Genomic DNA, 16,996 nt, shown 5'->3' with positions numbered 1-16,996 from the left:
TCTAGTGAAGCAATTTTACCTTAAATGTTATGGTGCCTTTTTGCTGTATTTAATTGGGATTTTATGTGGCAACACAACACAAAGTAATGTGTCATTATAATATAATTTTCACATTCTTTGCGAAATGGCTGATTTTTTAGTCTTACCACAGATTCTAGGTTAGACTTAGATCTAGATCTTTACAAAGCCATTCTAACATTAGTGGGCCTTGATCTAAATCATTTGATTGTAGCTGACTATCATTGTCGCTATGGGAACATCTCAATATAAACACTTTCTGTATTTAAAAGCATAAATACAGAAAGTTAAAAGCAGAAGTGGGTAAGAAACGACTGGTTGAGATGAAACGCACAAAGCTACAGTACGTCAAACATTCAGATTTTGGGACTGCAAAACTTATGCTGTCGACAAATTAACCCACCTTTAAATTCCTCCACTACTTTATTAAGTGGCATCAGTTAAATGGGGCTGAATACAAATGCAGATTACCATAGTATACTAGTTTTGCTTTTGCTTTGTAGAAAAAATTCTTTGTGTTGCTCCATCGTGTACAGTCACACTGAAATACACTTTTTTTTTTTAGTTTTCATATGAAAAAACCATAAAGGTATGAATACTTCAACAAGGCTTTGTTCCCAAAGTTCTCAGAGAAAATAGTTTTGAAAAAAATCTAACACATGAAAAGAAATTTATATAGAAAATATTTATTTGCTTAAAAAAAAAAGAAAAAGCTTATACGGTACAAAAAAAAAATGCTACATAATATTACTGGGTGGAAAGACGAACTAAAAGTAATAAGGCATCTTGCATATACAAAAAGTGAAGAAGAAAGCAACTTCAGTTATTAAATCCATGTTAAATACTTGTAATCAGCATTAATTGCATAATTATCGCAGGTAGGTGTCGTCTGCTCTGACTGATTTTCAAACGTCCAACTGAATACTCACGATGGCCAACGCTCCACCCCAACTTGAACGCACTCGAGATCCGACCGATCACATAATGCGTCAAAAGTCTGTTTTAAATAGAGATGTAAATGCGTGCTGATATGAAACCTCAATGTGCAAATGTGACTGAGGTTTTTTTTTTTTCTTCCTTCCCCCATTTCCTGGTTGTTGATTTTTTCCCCCCTCATCTCTTGCCCTACCCATCGTCCTTCTGACAAAACAAGTGCAACGGGTGGACGTTATGTGCAACAGAAGAAAAAGAGCTATAAATACATGAAGGGAACTTACATAGGAGGACAAAAAAAAGGAAAACAAAACAGAAATAATGTTTTAAGTGCATGATAAATGTGACATTGTTGCAATATAGACTTAGTGCTAAAGAGAAGCAGTGTAGAACGTTAGTTTAAATCTGGTTTAAGGCAGAAAGAATTCAGCACAGACATGAAGGAAATTTGTATTAAAGCCCTTGTTTTGATAAAAACCGAATTCCTAAATGACAGAAAGGCTAACACCTCATGGCTTTTGGGAACAAAAATGCATAATTGCTTTATCAGAGGAATGCTTATTCATGCTGTAACATCCGTCCCAGTTTAGTGCAATTGAACACATTATTAGCCTGAACTTATTTTGAAAGGACAAACCCCCCACCACCCCACGCAAAAGAAAGCTGTCCCATAAAAACAAAAGTGTTCGGTTGTCTACAGTATCCACGTCTTCCCTCATCCTCTGTCGTCTCGTTTTTTTTGGAATGTTTTTCTTCCTCCCCTCCCTCTGGTTAAACCCTGTGTCATGGTGGTCATAGCCAGGACCTGTCCAAGCTGGAGTAACTGTGGTCCGCGTCCGTGTGTGCAACACCCAGCCCGTCAGAGTCCGCGCAGTCAAACACGATGCTTTCCACGTCCACCTCCACGTCTTCTGTAACGAGGACAGCAGCAGAGACCAAACCCATTAGGAGAGGAAACTCACGGTGAAAGAGCTGAAAACCGGGGCCGCGTGATGTTCAACTCAAGCCAAAGAGAGGGTAAAAACACAAGTGTGACATATCAGATTTCAGCTGAGAGCCCGTCATCCACCCACCTCTGTCTGAGTCCGACCTCTCGGAGGACATGGTGGACCCCTGGCTGTTGTTCCTCATCCTCTCCGTGCCCCTCTGGAGCTGCTCCAGCCGAACCCGCAGCTCCCTCTGCTCCCAGCGAAGGCGGTCCTTCAGCTGCTCCGCACGCTCGTCCTGCTCCTGCAGCTTCTGCAACACGTCGCAGACGGAAGGGGAGAGAGGCATTTGAACAAAAAGCTTCAGATACAAAGAGGAGAGGAGAGGTCAACACGCGAGGCTTTCTGAGGTACCTTTATGTGAAGCTGAGCTTGTCTCAGCAGGTTCAGGGTGGTGTTCCTCATTGAGTCGGTGGAGAGAGGAACCTGCTTCTTCAGCTGCTCCAAGCACTGCCTCAGCTGAGCTCGTCTGTCGATTACAAGACAAAACGGAAATAATGTTTTAAGTGCATGACAAATGTGACATTGCTGCAATATAGTCAGCAGTGTCACTTTTTCATATCTCGTCACATTACGACCACAGCGTTCACAGTTATGCTACAGACCCAGACAGTGTTATTGTGAAGTGGACGAAGATTCATGTGGTTTTCAGTTTCACTTTGCAAATAATGTGAAGTCTGTTTTGCATTTGTATACAGTCCTCTTTACCATGACAACCAAATGGCTTAAGAAGTCATTAGGAAAATATGTCCCTATGTGATGTGTATTGCAAAAGCCTCTGAGGTTTTCAGACAACCCTGCACATGCAAACTCGATGGATACAGTGTGACAAAATGTAGAAAAGTTCAAATTATAAATGAAGGCAATGTACTGTTATATCTCTAAAGACAAAAAAAAAAAGACAAAACAGCTTTGACCTTTCTGATGTAGTTTAATTTAGAAAAAAGCGTACCTGTTTTTCTCCAGCTCGTTGTGAACTGTCCTGCAATTAGAATTAAAAACACACTTTTCTTAATGTCATAAACGTGCATAGAAAATGATGAAACAACTTTTAGAGTTAAGGTTTATGGTTCCTTATCATAACTGAAAAACACACGCGAACTGCCATTGATCTGTTACATAATGTACTTACCTTTTACCGCCAGCAGCAGAAATCTTCTTGTTCTTCTGTTTGCTTCTTTTATCCGAGTTACCGGGGCTGAGAGGCGGAGGTGAAGCATATCCATGTTCAGCCTCTGCACGGGAGAGGAAGTCCATTACAGGCAAGCGTCAATGTTTATGACGCTGATAAAAATTACTGTTACAATGTTGTAATGTTGTTTTTCTCATTGTAAATACGTTAGAAATCCTGGGATTCTGATTAAGTATGTATTATAACAGAAATATTACCCTAACCCAAGCTAAAGCGTTCAAGTTAAATGATGAAAACAATTTAAGGAGTCACCAGCTGAACGTTTTTTTTTTTGTTGTTGTTGTTTTTGTTTTGGCGCCATCCATCCATTACCTATCCCTCACATTCAAACCGAGGCTTTTAGATTCAAAGTAGTCCAACTTACTAAATTCAACTAGCATTGACTCAGTTTGCAGAATGCACGATAAATGCAGCTTTCCTGCCCAGTCGGTCTTTTCATTCATCGAGCAGGACTGACGAGCGCCGCCCCGGATTCATTTTCAAACTTGGTGAGATTGGCGCCTTCCAATACAAAGATGCCACCGATATGTAGGTCACTGAGTCAAATGGCACAGATCGGCCACGGTACCATCTAGCTGAAAATTCCTGTGCAATCTTAAACAAATGCAAACAATGTGATTACTGTATTATTAATTCCGTGTGTATTAATAACAGCTTCTCGACGCAGATTGTTTTTTTCCCCTTAGCAACAATAACTCCTGCCCCTAGGCTGACTGTTGACATAAAATACCAACCTCGGCCTTTCCTCTCCACGAACTCGGCTGCCCAAAGGAGAACCTGAATGCTGCAAACATTCCCTTCCATTATTGAGCTGGCAAGAGTAAAACAAGCGGAGGTAAACAAACTACAGCGAGACAAGCATCTACTTTGAGCGAAGGACTGTCTGTGCAAGCCAAGTCCACAGTGCACCGAGAGCCAACAATAGTGCTGCCTTCAAGGACTTGACGTAAACCTCGGAAATTCCACTTTTTCGGCTGCCTTGTCAAAAAGCTAATTTCAAAAAATAGTTAGCACATCACAATCCGGTACTGGATTAATAGACTGCGCTTAATTTGAGAGCAATGATATACGGCCCTTCATTTTTTCAAGTGTGCTTAAATTCAAAAATGAAAATGTTTTGTTTATGGACCTACCATTTCCAAAAGCATTTGAAGGGGTCGTAATGCCTCGTAAGACGTCATGGTCAAGAAGCCAGCCACTCCCCTCCGTGAGAGACGTGTACTCGTTTCTAACGTTGCTCAAACATAATAAAAACATTTTCACGCGTATTTACGGCAATAATTGTAGTAGTACTGATGTTTTTTAAAAAAAAAGTTTCTCACATACAGAAATCATACAACTTTACATAATTATCTACTATATAAATCTGTTTCCTACAACAACAACAACAATAATAATAATAACAATAATAATAATAATAATAATAATAATAATAATAATAATAATAATAATAATAATAATAATAATAACCTAAAGGAACATGTTTATGGCTATTTTCCAGTTAAACAAAATCTCATAATTGCCGTAGCTGACACATTCGGTCTTTAATTATATATTAATCTGATTTAATAATTTATACATGCTTGTGAGAATTATGCTATTGTCAAAGATATTAACGATGTTTTCTAATAAAAGAAATTCTCGGAATTAGGGCTGCATTTTCAATTATACTCTAAAGAAAAAAATAGATAATTTTGCCCTTCCTAAACATGGCGATCTCTGGCTTCACCGACTGAATGTTGCTGTAAATTCATTCACCTGTTGGAAGTGAAGCCTCCTTGCCAGTAGTATCTTTAACCTCTGAACCCCCGAGTGTGCCAGTCCTCCGCCATATTGACTGTTGTCTTGACTGGAGGAGATAGAGAACATTTTGAGGTCCGAGAAGAAACGAAAGTGTGCTCGTAAAAACCATTGAAACTGGTGCAAACTTGGCCAAAGCGTCCCGCAAACACCACTGTAATGGCGAGGAAGAAAAGCAAGCAACAAGGGGTCGGCCAGAAGGAGCTTGTGCCTGGACAGCAGACCGCACCGAAGAGCTCTGTCTCTCCCGGCGATGCAGCTGGCGGTGGCGGCGGAGGAGATGCTGGGTTGGATAGGCTGACGAACACCAGGGCGAACCAGGTAGCTAAAAAAGCAACCCATTTGTAAAGACTACCCGGCCTGTGTTCCTTCTCCACTCTGCTAATCCAAACAGAACCCTACTGTTCTTTTTAATTTAATTAACGAAAACCGCTGAGGTAAAATTAAATGCATTCGCTCCGTACTTGAAAGCTATTTCACACTTGATGTACTTGTCGTGGATGTGGAGCTTGATAGCGTTGGATGTGCAGGTCAACAAATAAGCTGAATTGAGGGAGGAGGATCCGGGAGCTTCGCAGCCCATCTCTTGTGTCGGACAGGTGACATTGTACCTCAGACAGGTCGTCCCATTTCCAGCCTTTACAACTCTTCATCCGCCCAGCTAACGTTAGCCTCAAGGCTAGTCAGTGTGCTGCAAACGTGCTTCATCCCTGTGTGCAGGAGCGCTCTGCAAGCACAAGCTAACAGCTAAGCAGCCCACCGGGCTACAGGAGAGAACGGGTTAAAAATTATTATGCCAAATCTCAGTTATGGTTTTCTTTTTTCCGTCGTGTCTTGTTTTTTTATGATCTATATGGGAGGTGAAAACTTTGACTGTAAACGCATCATTTTGTTAGGTCTTAATGAGAACGTCATTTGCACTGAGCATCTAAAACGATGCCAAAACCACACGATTTGACTCAGATTTATCGTTGTTTCTTTTTTAATTAAATTATACAATACAACTCCAGCTGATGCGAATTTTGCTGAGTCTGGGTCAATTCCACTCAAAATTTCAAACAAGCCTTAAAACTATAATATTTATTTATGATCTGTTTTATCTTTTTGCTAATATAATAAGAAGTAATAACAGTAAAGCAGAACATGTTTAACTTTATGTGACTCTTTTAAACAATAACATGTAGTTTTGTTTATTTTTTTTTCTTACAAATCATTAAACATTACTTACATTGTGACGTGGATGTAACTTAACATCTAGCTATATATGATTTATAATCATGTGATTCAGTGTTATACATACACAGAATTGTAGTTGACTTGTGTTGACATTTGTTAATTTATTGATACCCCACGATTATGGTAATCAATGCCTCTTTTTTTTTCTCTTTTTTTTACTGTATCAGTGAGTGGAGCTCAGAGAAATATAATGCTCCAAAAATGTAACCAATCTAAAATACTTCTTATGTCATGAAACTCCACACAGTTCAAAACAAACGGAACATCACATCTCCTTACTGACTATTCTGGTTTCTGTTGGTCAAATTCATGTTTAGATAATCTAAACAGATTCTCGCAAAACCGTGACATTATTCTTGAACTTAATGAATTTGCAGAGTGTTTATAGAGGTTTTCTGAAAGGTTTTAAAAAGTCAAAAAGATCATTCTTAAAGTTTTAGGTTCTGGAAAGTGCACATATGTCCAGTTAATTCCTAACTTTGTGTCTTTTTTATTAACGGCTGTTTTTGTTCTGTGATTAGTAGCTCTCACTTAGGATTTAGTTATTGCTTGTGAAATTGCATTTCATCTCCTGTGACTAAACTATGACTCCCATGTTGCAGGGAAGCAATAAACTCGGCTGAAAAAATAATGATTACATAATGTACAGCGTACTGTAGGTTCGGAAGGTAAGGGAACCTAGCTGTAAACAATTTACATTGACAGTGTTGCATTAATTGTCCACTCGCTTTGTACTCTGAATTTGTATTTTTCAAGTTCAGAGTCAGGAAAACAACCAGAATGCTCCCTAAAGTCAGTCTTTGGACCAGAAAAGCTGGAGTTGATGAAGAAACTCTGAGTTTAACATCTCACACAGTTGCCCATATTAACCATTTATTAGCACTTCATTAAACCAGGGCAACACGGTAAAATATCTTTTTGCGAATATGTACCTGTCGTGTTTTAATACAGGAAGTTGAAAGAAGTAGGCTTGTAGTTGTTGGTGCCAAAAGAAAAGGCAAATCCCTCAGTCTTCCCTCTTTCAACCAGAACCCTCTAACTCAGGTGTGACCCCCTGCTCTGAAATCTGAGACTACTTGAACGCACATATAACTCGTTGTAATCAACTAAGTAAAATCTATGTTAACTGGTGTTTTTTTCCCCATGTAATTATTAGATTTAAATCATAATGACATCAGAAAGGTTTCCAGTGATGTTTCATTTAGCCCTTTGAAACACGAAGAAACAGTCATTTCATTACTTTTCTAATAAGGCACTCAGTTGTGTTTCTGTTTTGTTTTGTTTTTTTAATTTAACCATTCTTCCAAAAGACTTTGCTCCTTACTGGTATCACTCTTTCTTTGCATTATTTGAAATTGCTGTCCAGTGCAGATCATAAAGCCCTACACACTGCAGAGCCCCTGAAGTCTGTCTTGTGATATTAAGCAAAAGGATTTAAAATGAACCTGGCAAGTATGTGACACTTCAGGGCCGTTATTAAGCACAATGTTCATTTACACTTAGTAATAAGCCAGTTATGGCACTTAAAATTTACATTTTGTAGCCGCCTTTAAATTGTGGTTCAAATCTTTGAGATGTTTTAAAACAAACTGAGTTTTGTGCAGACATTGCAAGAAATATCTAAGCCAAAATGGTGATATCAAAATATGAAGGAAAAGGAACTATGATGGCTGTCTGTTCATCGAGTACAAAGGGTCTCAAAGAAGAATAAATAAGAGGGAAGTATTCAAGTGATAAAACAAACAAAGACTCAGTAGTAGTTAGGTCAAGTAAAAAGCAAACAACTCTTCTGATGCTTCGAAGTTTTCTGTTTATATTCACCTGGCTTCAAATTGGTTCAAGTTCATTATGGCGCCAGGTGAAGTCGGGCTGTAATTCCACAGTAACGGTAATCACATTCTTTCTGTCTGTGTCTGCCCAGCCCATGCACACCTGCTGCCTGCTGTGCCATCGAGAATTCAAGGACTGGGGAGCGGGTTCTGTCAACGGGCTTCCCGCCGGCCACGGGACGAAGCTGGCCGACGCCGTGCCTGCACTCTCCCAGGCCTTATTGCGGGAGGCGCCGGGTCGAAAGCTGGCTGACGCGGTGCCCTCGCTGTCCCAGTCCCTGCTGGGAGAGGTGCCTCTGTGGATCTGTCAGAGCTGCTGCAAGAGCGTGGAGGAGGAGGAGAGAAGGAGCACGCAGGAGCAGCCCTCATCGGTACATTAAACAAAACAAAAAACATCAAATGGTTTGGCTCAGGGGAAGTTTTATTCTGCTCTTGTTTTCTTATATTTGGACAATGTGTTTGGTTGTTTTGATTACTAATGTGTGTGGGAGAACTTCTTTTTGATTTGCTTCATATGGGGATGCAGGTTCTGAAAAATCTGATTTGACTTTTTTTCCCCCACTAATTGTTGAATGCATTAAAACTCCCATCTTTCTTTGGTCCATGGTGCATCACCCAACAGCATGCACTTAAATGTCCTTTTTTCAGCTAACTAACCGATGCATAATTGGGCATAATCAAGTATTTTCTTTTAGTTTTCCACTGGATGCAAAACAACATCTAACATGGAACCTGCAGCACATTTTTTCAGTTTTATTTGTCCTGAGAAAAATAAAAGTGGAATTGCTCAAACTCATAATTAGCTGTTCAGACCTTAAATAAAAACAGATAGTGCTGCGTCAGAAAAAGGTCTGTGTGCACTTTCAGTTCAAATTGTAAATATGTTAAACGTTAGAAAAACAAGAAGCAGTCTTTTTTACTGTTTGTTTTTTTCTCATTAAAATAGTTTTAACGCACTTCTAAGCCGTTTGACCTTTATCTCACTCTCTTGTCGGGTCAATAAAAGAAGGCCAGATGAGTAACTAATTGGTGTTCTGTTTTGTGTATTTCTTTCAAACAAGGTACCATTGTCACACTCTTCCTCCTGTAAGTCCCAAAGCTGTGGGAACGGTTACCCGGAGCAAAGTACTGTAGACTGGGACCCAAGTTCCTTCCTGTCGGCCCACAAACTGTCAGGTCTCTGGAACTCGGCCCACTCCAATGGAGGCGAGCACTGCAACCACAACACTTCTTCGCACTCACAAGGTCTGTCATCACAAGGTAAGGAGTAAAGGCGTCAATGACGCACACGCACACACACACACACACACACACACACACACACACACACACACACACACACACACACACGGTGATGGCTGAAGGTTTCTCCAGGCTTAAGATCCAGATGTTGAGTTGGTGGTGGTGTTGTTGTTGTTCAGAGGAAACTGAGTTTAGTTTTATTGGTTGGCATCTTTGCTCTGCTGCACCTAAAGAGGGAGAAAATAAAGTTTTGGCTCAGAATTATTGCAGGTAAAAGGATGTTTGCAGAAAGGAGGCTGGCTAAACCAAACTCTAAATTAAAGCTTTTATTCATAACTACAAAGTTACTGCGTGTGTAGGCTGGTTTTTAGTCTGAGTTATTAGTGAATGATGGTTCTAACATAAGAAAACAAAGAAGATGAATTAGTGACTCAACTATTGATCAGCCAATGAATGAAATAGACTTGATTCGATGATCGCCAGGTCAAATACTGAAAAATTAAATGCTGTTCTCTGGAAAAATGCATGTTGGATACATTTTTTGTTTTCAATTGAGGAAAAATCTTTGCGTTTAATTGCTGAATTAAAACTAGTTTATCCTAAGTTGGTATCGAACCTTAAAGAATGTCACTAATCTGTCAGGCAGTGAAGGTTTGATCAGAGTGTGATGCAGAAGCTGCTCTGTCTTAAACTGGTTCAACAACTGAGAAACATTTAAATGGACAAGATCGTTTATTGTTCATCATTTCTAACATTTTAATGGTTGGAAAGGAATAGAACCAACAGTTTATTGCTCCACCCAAATCAAAAAAAGCATCACAAAGAGTAAACTTCTTAAATTGGCAGTAGAAATTACTCCAAAACAACTACATATCATCTCTTAACAGTATTTCAAACTGTGTGACGTCTACTATTGTTTTCTGGCTTATCAACAATTCGTAGTCATTATCTGAGTATTAAATAAGTACACAAATGCGTTTGCATTTTCGCCTAAACCAACTCTTCAATTTTAGCCCCAAAATGCACCCATGTTCCTTCACGGTGCTTCAAACAGCTGTTTTCTGTCAGGAACCTGCCTTGGTGCTTGAATTTTACGGGTTTGGTTAAAAATAGGCAGTAAAACGATGTTTCCACTTCGACAGTCTTAAAAAGCCACAAAACACTTTGACCAATAAACAGAACAGCAGATAGTTTCCTAAAAAGTAAACATCAGGGTTGAACAGAACAAATTAGAAATATAATCAACAGAAAAAAAAAAAAGACTAGAAATATTTTGAAAAGATCATGAATGTAATTAAGGTTTTTTATATTCAATTCAATTATGCAGACAGATTTCAAGTCAACTGCATACTTTGCAATTGATCCTTGTTTTTAAACAATGCAATCAAGTTTAGTTTATTATTCAGACTGGTTAAAAATTGTTCTACTTTAGACTTCATTGAGACTTTGTTGTAGAGCTTACCTTAAATACACCAGAGTTCCTGTAGCTCTCGTCTGGAAAAAAAAATTTGAATTGGTAATGTAAGATTGAGGCTTAAGCATGGAAAGTGAAAGTAGTCAAATGATGTTTGTATGCATCATGAAGTCGCATGTCATTCTTGAAAAGCTTAATTTGTTTAGTGAATAAGAAGCAAAGGGTGCAGCGCATGAATAAGTGGAGCAACATGAAAAAGAAAGGAACAAGACATGTCAACGTCTAGTGTCTTTCTACATCAGTTATGAGTAAGTCAACATTTTAAAATGTAATTCGAAGAGATGTGTAAGCTGGACTCAGACGTGTCAAAAACACTTGTGTCAGCTTGTCGTCTTTTAGTAGAAACAATAATAATTAGTTATAGTTGGATAGTTAAACGTCCCCTCAAAGAAAAGAGACGATTTCACAAAGCAAACTCTAATCCTGAATGACTCCTACATGCTTCTTTCTGTTATTGATGGTTCAATTACACCAAAAGGTCCGACGCTTATTACTGTTCCTATGTGTTGATCGGTGCGAGCTTTGGGAATGCACAGCTATTAAACCCTCTGTTATCTGAGATATTTTAAACACACTTCTATTTACAGGGCTAACAGCCTGTCACGAAAAACGGGGGCTTCATGAAGCACCCGGAAAATCGGCAAAAACCTCAAGTCCCAAAGTCTGTCCCTACAGTCACCCGTCGTCCCAGAATTCCAGTGGATCCTCTGCTGGGAACTCCCAGTCTACCTCAGCAGACCTCTGTAAGACCACTCCCAAGCACTTCAAGACCATGTGCCGTCGACCAACGCCACCAGGTATTTTGTTTTGTTTAGTTTGGGTCAAGCAGTCTTGTTAAAAGTAGTGATGTACTGATGAAATATTTTGCTGCCAGTTTTCAGTTTCTGACTTTAGTCATGCACAGGGTAATTAAAAGGGCTTTAAAGGAAAAGCTCTTGGTGTTTTCTAGAATGAAAGCAACCAGAATGTGCAGTTGCTTACCATCTTGATCAAATAAGACCGCTAACTGTGAAGTTTTTTTCTTTATCTTACATATGCAACTGCTGCAGAGGAACATTCTTTTGGTAAAATAAATATTTAAAAAACTGTATTTGTCTTAGGAACAAATATGATGGAAAGCTTAATTTTATCCAACTGAATATGTTACATTATGCCACTAATTAAGTTATGCTTTTTTCTTTGTATAAAAAAAGAATCTACTTAGTCATTTTGTATGTGACTATATAAAAGCACAGCATTCGTTTCAACATGGAAAAACATTCTTTAGTATTTTTTATTTAAAACAAAAAACAGTTTAATTTATCATTAACTTAAGAAAATGAAATTCTATCACTATTATTACTTCCCAAGTTACATATGACATGCAAAAACATATCCATTGTAGCGACATATAAAATGTGCCAGAGATGTAATTTTTTTGAAGGCCATGCAGGAATTGCTCATTTGTAATTCCTGCAGTCGATCAATGTTTATAACCTAGAGCTCATTTTTAATGTGTGTTGTTGTCCAGGGGAAGCCTTTCATCCCAGTGACCACCATCAACATGCAGACTTGTCGGTACCGCCCAACAGTCCCACCGGTCTCTCCTCCCAGCATTCCTCCCTCCTGCCCCCAAAGCCAAACTCCGGACAGCACGGCCACGTCACCTCGTCCTGCGGCACTGGCGTGGCAGCCCAGACTTCTTTCTCCCCGCTGGTACCAAACCTCCACAACACCACAGCCAAACTCAACTCCCCAAGTCCAGACAGCCCGACATCGGTTCACAAACCCAGTTCATGCAAAAACTCCCACATTCCTGCGGTAAACACACAACACGGCAAACTAGGAACGTCTCTAATGGGCTGTAACCACTCTTGCAACGGACACAACCCGGGAACTGTGGCCGCTTCAAATGTAGGGCATCTGACGGCCGGAGCCTGCAGGTTAGAACCGGTGTATCTGCTTATGTGAAATTAGAAAAATTCTGTATTTTTTTTAAAGTAAAAATGTTATTTTTTGGGGGGCGGTCTTTTGCAGGGATCAGGCATGTAAAGGGCACAAAGTGACAAATGGGACATTGTGCCACCCGTCGTCTGAGCTGGAAGAAGGTGAGGATGAAGACAGCAGCTCTGAGAGGAGCTCCTGTGCCTCCTCTTCAACCAATCAGAAGGACGGGAAATACTGTGACTGCTGCTACTGCGAGTTCTTTGGACACAATGCGGTAGATTTGCTTTTCCTTCCTTAAAGCTAGAAAGCAAGAAACGGAAAGCATTTGCTTTGCCAAACATGCGTCTCATTTAAACATGTTTAACATCTTGCAGCCTCCAGCTGCACCAACCAGCAGAAACTACGCCGAGATCCGTGAGAAGCTTCGCTCACGCCTAACGCGACGTAAAGAGGAGCTGCCTCAGCGTCAGGATGCAGAGCTGAACGCAGTCGGTGCCATTGACAACAGGGACGTGGACGAGCTGCTGGACTTCATAAACAGCTCGGAGCCTAAACCAGTCAACAGTGCCAAGGCTGCCAAGAGGGCTCGACACAAACAAAAGAAAAAGGTTTGCCGACCTTTGAAAAAGCTGCTCAAGTTCTGTCGCAAGTCATTTTACTTAACTGTTAATTTTAAACAAAACCTGTAGATGTGGTTTATTTTAAAGCTTAAAGCTCAAATCTTTGTCCGGTAATAAAAGATCAAGTCAATTGTGAGCATATTTGTAACTTCAAATTTTATTTTGTCATGGTAAAAACAACACAATAAACCGTAATTTGAGACAGTTCTGGCCATAAGATTATAAAATTTAACTTCCAGGACAATTTAATGAGCTTCAACCATTCTTGAGTTCTGGTACAGTGATCCTAGTACTGATAATACTTAAGTTGACTCCACCAAACATACTTCCTGTGATCTTGGCCAAAAAGATAAATATTGCGCTCAATATAGTTTTGCCTGCAAAAGGCATTTGAGCTTGAAGGTGTCTGCTTTGGAGCAGATGCTTCTTTTTGGACAAGTCGTCTCCAACCTATGTTGATGTTTAACTGGACATGTACACTGGTGTGACAGCATGTTCAAACCTGTGATGAAATGAAATCACATTGGCTCTTGTATTGTTCTTGAACATCATAACTAACAGTTTTATCTGAAGGGAACAGTCTGGGTCAGAAGGTTGAAACTCAGTTACTCAAAAGCCAGGTCCAGGTCTTAGTGGGAGTGCATGTATAATCTTGAACCTCCTGTAGATTAGAAAAAAAACCTGCAATAAGTTCAAACTTGTGCATCTCAATTTTGATGCCACAAATTATATGTTGAGGTATCAAGCCGCCGCAACATTTAACGATTCCAATAAGTAATCAATAAACCTGGATCAATATGACATTCATGTAGACGAGTGCATGCAAACATCTCTAAGGTGGTTCTGCATTGTGTGTTATGTGTTTGTACTTAAGTTTGCTCCTGAAGCTGTTTCCTCTTATGATGCAGGAAAAAGCTCAGCAGGTTAACACGGGTCCTGCTGGCAGTGAACCCCAGTCCGGTGCGCCCGAGGAGCCCGTAGACGAGCCCATCCCCGACGGCCCTGAAACCAGTCGGCTGCTTGACTGGCCTCAGCTGGAACTAGAGCGAGTCAACAGTTTTCTCACAAGTCGACTGGAAGAGATCAAGAACACCATCAAAGACTCGATCCGGGCCTCGTTCAGCATGTACGACCTCAACCTGGACGTCAATGACTTTCCCAAGAAGGCAGCTACATTGGAGGGAAACCACCTGCTGTCGCATCTCAACGGTTCCTCTGACTTGCAGCAGATAGACCTGGACCTTTCTCCTCTCTCGCTGGGAAGCTTTAAGAGCCACCTGGACCTGGTTAATGGATGGGAGGACACGAATATGTCCTCTTCTCCTAATGCTGCTGCCAACACCCCATCAGGTGTCAGTGCTGCTTCAAAGGACGCCCAGCGGTTGCACACTACAACCAGTCTCTCAAAGCTCGCTAGAGTTCGCTCCCCAGAAAGATGCACTTCAGCTGGATCTGACAGTTTGCCACAGGTGCCAGCCCAAGCGACGGCAAAATCAAAGGAGGACGCTCCTGACCCCAAGAGCGCTGGAAACATCAGCGCGAAGTCGAAGAAGAATAAAAAGCAGCATCTAAAACAGGAGCAGTCGGTGTTGGAGCAAAACTCTTTCAGACCAACCAAAGCTGCCTCTGGGAACGAAGCACAGAAAACCAATGAGTCTAAAGACACGGCGTCTCACGGCTCAAAGGCTGGGAGCAAACAGCCTCAGCAGCCAGCAGACAACCAGAAGAACGGGTCTAAGAAAGCCGAGGAGGGGAGGTCGTCCAAACACGTATCAAACGGAGCAAACGGCCTTGTGGGTGCACCAAGGGGGAAAACTGACATGGAGACCCGAGGAGGTCGATCCGAGCCGGAATCAGAGAACAAAGCTCCCGCCTGCGTTCCTCCAAATGGGCCTCCACAGCAACAACCCAAGGGGAAAAATAAGAAGAACAAGAATAAGGGAGAAAAGTCCAACAGTGCTATTGGTACGGGGGCAACAGCTTTGTCTTTACCACATTATGCTGAATTTAAGTCCCATCTAATGTTGCATCTTTATGTCACTTCTTCAGATGATGTATTTCTCCCTAAAGATGTGGATCCCACAGAAATGGATGAGATTGATCGGGAAGTTGAATACTTTAAAAGGTAATCACAATAGAGCCGTTTCAAAAAAAAAAAAAAATCGGGTTTTAGTTTAAACCGTATATGCACCAATCAGAATTTTGAGCTCGGATTCCGATTTTTGGGTTTTATAAAGCTTTGAGCTGCCGATGCTAATTCTTGCCCTTTGTCATTATTTTTCTTTATCAAAAAAACAGCATGATAAATGAACAGTATTGAAGATTCCTGACTGACTGTAGTGTAAAGTGCTTTGGAGTCCTCTGGACTAGCTAAATCACTACACAAGTACAGGCCATTTACTACTCTATTTTAGCAATTGGCAGTTAGCATAAACAATAAAAAAAATTTGGGGGGAGTGTAAACCTTTAACTCCGAGATTTCTAAAAGGTTGCCCAATTTTCGAATCAACAGTGGTTTGTTGAACAAAAGGTAAATGAATAAAACCAAACATGTCTGTTTTACTATGTTGAGCCTTCCTGTTATCTATTTAGAGAGTAGCTTTTCACACAGGGACATCTAGTTTTTGGATCCTTTTTTTTCTCCTTTAATAATTAACTTCATTTAACACTGAAGTGTGACAATCTTGCAAAAACAGGAAATCAGGATGGAGACAAACACTTTTTCACACCACTGTGCAGTTCTGTGATTTTCTAACTTCATTTTAAAGACCTCAGTGGTTCTGGTAAAAGTTACATTTGAGTCTTCTTCAGTCAGTAAGCAATTCCACATGGAAATGTGTTGTTTGGTTGAACCGGTAGGTCTTACTCAAGTGACCTCTGATCAGAAAAAGAACCAGTTTTTGAGTTTTTGATCTATCTGGTAACCCACAGAAGCCGTTTGAGAAGAACATCTGCTGATTTCTCTGTTTGTATCTGACAGCGTTAGCCTTATTTGCATCACTAATCCAGTTTTTTCACTTCCTCTTTTTTCATTTCTTTGCTTCTCATAGGTTCTGTCTTGATTCAGCAAAGCAAACTCGCCAGAAGGTAGCAGTGAACTGGTCCAACTTCAGCCTCAAAAAGGTTCCATCCAATGCAGCTCAATAACTCGGATGAAATTCAGAGGGGAAGGAAAAAAAATTCTCCACATCACAAACTCTCTCAGCAGAGCCCGGTTTGGCCTGAGCCCTTCTCTCATTCCCAGTTTTCTTCTCCTGATAAAGCCAAGGGACCCTGGTTTTAAAAATCTTGCTCTTCACTAAAAAGACTGAAACGCGGCTCGTGGCCGTGAAGCCACCTGGCGCTCTCAAGGCCAACTCTACCCTTTTGCTATGATTGCAACGTGAACCGAATGAGTGACACAGAGACGGAGAAAAGTCTGTTGATTCAGCTGCATCCATGTGCTTACTTATGTAGTATGTAAACAATTACATGAAATAAATGGTTTTATCACAAATCTGCGAAATTTTAACATTGTTAAACTGATGAATTGCAATGAAGTCAAACGGAACTGGTGCTTATCATCCATCACAACCTGCAGTCTAATCCAAATATGCTAATAATGTACAGTTGTCAGAATGGAGCACAATATAATAGTTTGAACTAATATTAAGAAAACACAGCTCTACCATCCTAAGTTACAGTTATAACAGGATGCGCCGCTTTTAGTCTCAGAGAGACTGACGTCCATCCTGGCTCTG

General features: G+C 40.4%; 2 protein-coding genes across 4 annotated transcripts; one reads left to right on the top strand and one right to left on the bottom strand.

Moving 5' to 3' along the window:
- Nucleotides 1-684: 684 nt before the first annotated feature.
- On the bottom strand, nucleotides 685-4,426 carry mxd3 (MAX dimerization protein 3). 3 transcript variants are annotated; one of them, XM_008419926.3, is made up of 7 exons: nucleotides 3,864-4,198; nucleotides 3,494-3,723; nucleotides 3,070-3,172; nucleotides 2,890-2,919; nucleotides 2,292-2,406; nucleotides 2,025-2,190; nucleotides 685-1,862 (listed from the first exon to the last, which is right to left on the bottom strand). In XM_008419926.3, exons 2-7 carry the CDS (start codon nucleotides 3,570-3,572, stop codon nucleotides 1,744-1,746), a joined length of 612 nt encoding a protein of 203 aa, XP_008418148.1. In that variant the 5' UTR covers nucleotides 3,573-3,723; nucleotides 3,864-4,198; the 3' UTR covers nucleotides 685-1,743. The 3 variants fall into 3 exon arrangements, with proteins under 3 accessions (XP_008418148.1, XP_017162698.1, XP_008418149.1); XM_017307209.2 differs by lacking the exons at nucleotides 3,494-3,723; nucleotides 3,864-4,198 and adding an exon at nucleotides 4,263-4,426; XM_008419927.3 differs by lacking the exon at nucleotides 3,494-3,723 and having other exon boundaries at nucleotides 3,864-4,197.
- Nucleotides 4,427-4,949: 523 nt separating this feature from the next.
- Nucleotides 4,950-16,752, top strand: fam193b (family with sequence similarity 193 member B). Its single transcript, XM_081611401.1, has 10 exons — nucleotides 4,950-5,250; nucleotides 8,087-8,365; nucleotides 9,056-9,254; nucleotides 11,298-11,507; nucleotides 12,221-12,632; nucleotides 12,727-12,910; nucleotides 13,011-13,244; nucleotides 14,165-15,221; nucleotides 15,306-15,381; nucleotides 16,307-16,752. The coding sequence occupies exons 1-10, from the start codon at nucleotides 5,089-5,091 to the stop codon at nucleotides 16,401-16,403; spliced, it is 2,910 nt and encodes a 969-aa protein (XP_081467527.1). The 5' UTR covers nucleotides 4,950-5,088; the 3' UTR covers nucleotides 16,404-16,752.
- Nucleotides 16,753-16,996: the final 244 nt, after the last annotated feature.

The sequence above is a fragment of the Poecilia reticulata genome, chromosome 10, assembly GCF_904066995.2.
Source record: "Poecilia reticulata chromosome 10, P_reticulata-male-v2, whole genome shotgun sequence".
Classification (NCBI taxonomy): Eukaryota; Metazoa; Chordata; class Actinopteri; order Cyprinodontiformes; family Poeciliidae; genus Poecilia; species Poecilia reticulata.
Note: the sequence above shows the minus strand (reverse complement) of the source record. Positions and strands in the feature narration are given on the sequence as shown.

Bases quoted from the DNA above. Each gene is read 5' to 3' on its own strand.
- mxd3 (XM_017307209.2), bottom strand. From the start codon at position 4,386: ATGTTTTTATTATGTTTGAGCAACGTTAGAAACGAGTACACGTCTCTC. The intron at 2,920-3,069 runs GTAAGTACATTA...TTCTAATTGCAG, and splicing joins TCTGCTGCTGGCGGTAAAAG to GACAGTTCACAACGAGCTGG. The intron at 2,191-2,291 runs GTACCTCAGAAA...GACGTGTTGCAG, and splicing joins AAGCTCAGCTTCACATAAAG to AAGCTGCAGGAGCAGGACGA.
- fam193b (XM_081611401.1), top strand. From the start codon at position 5,089: ATGGCGAGGAAGAAAAGCAAGCAACAAGGGGTCGGCCAGAAGGAGCTT. The intron at 13,245-14,164 runs GTTTGCCGACCT...CTTATGATGCAG, and splicing joins GACACAAACAAAAGAAAAAG to GAAAAAGCTCAGCAGGTTAA. The intron at 15,222-15,305 runs GTACGGGGGCAA...TCACTTCTTCAG, and splicing joins AAAGTCCAACAGTGCTATTG to ATGATGTATTTCTCCCTAAA.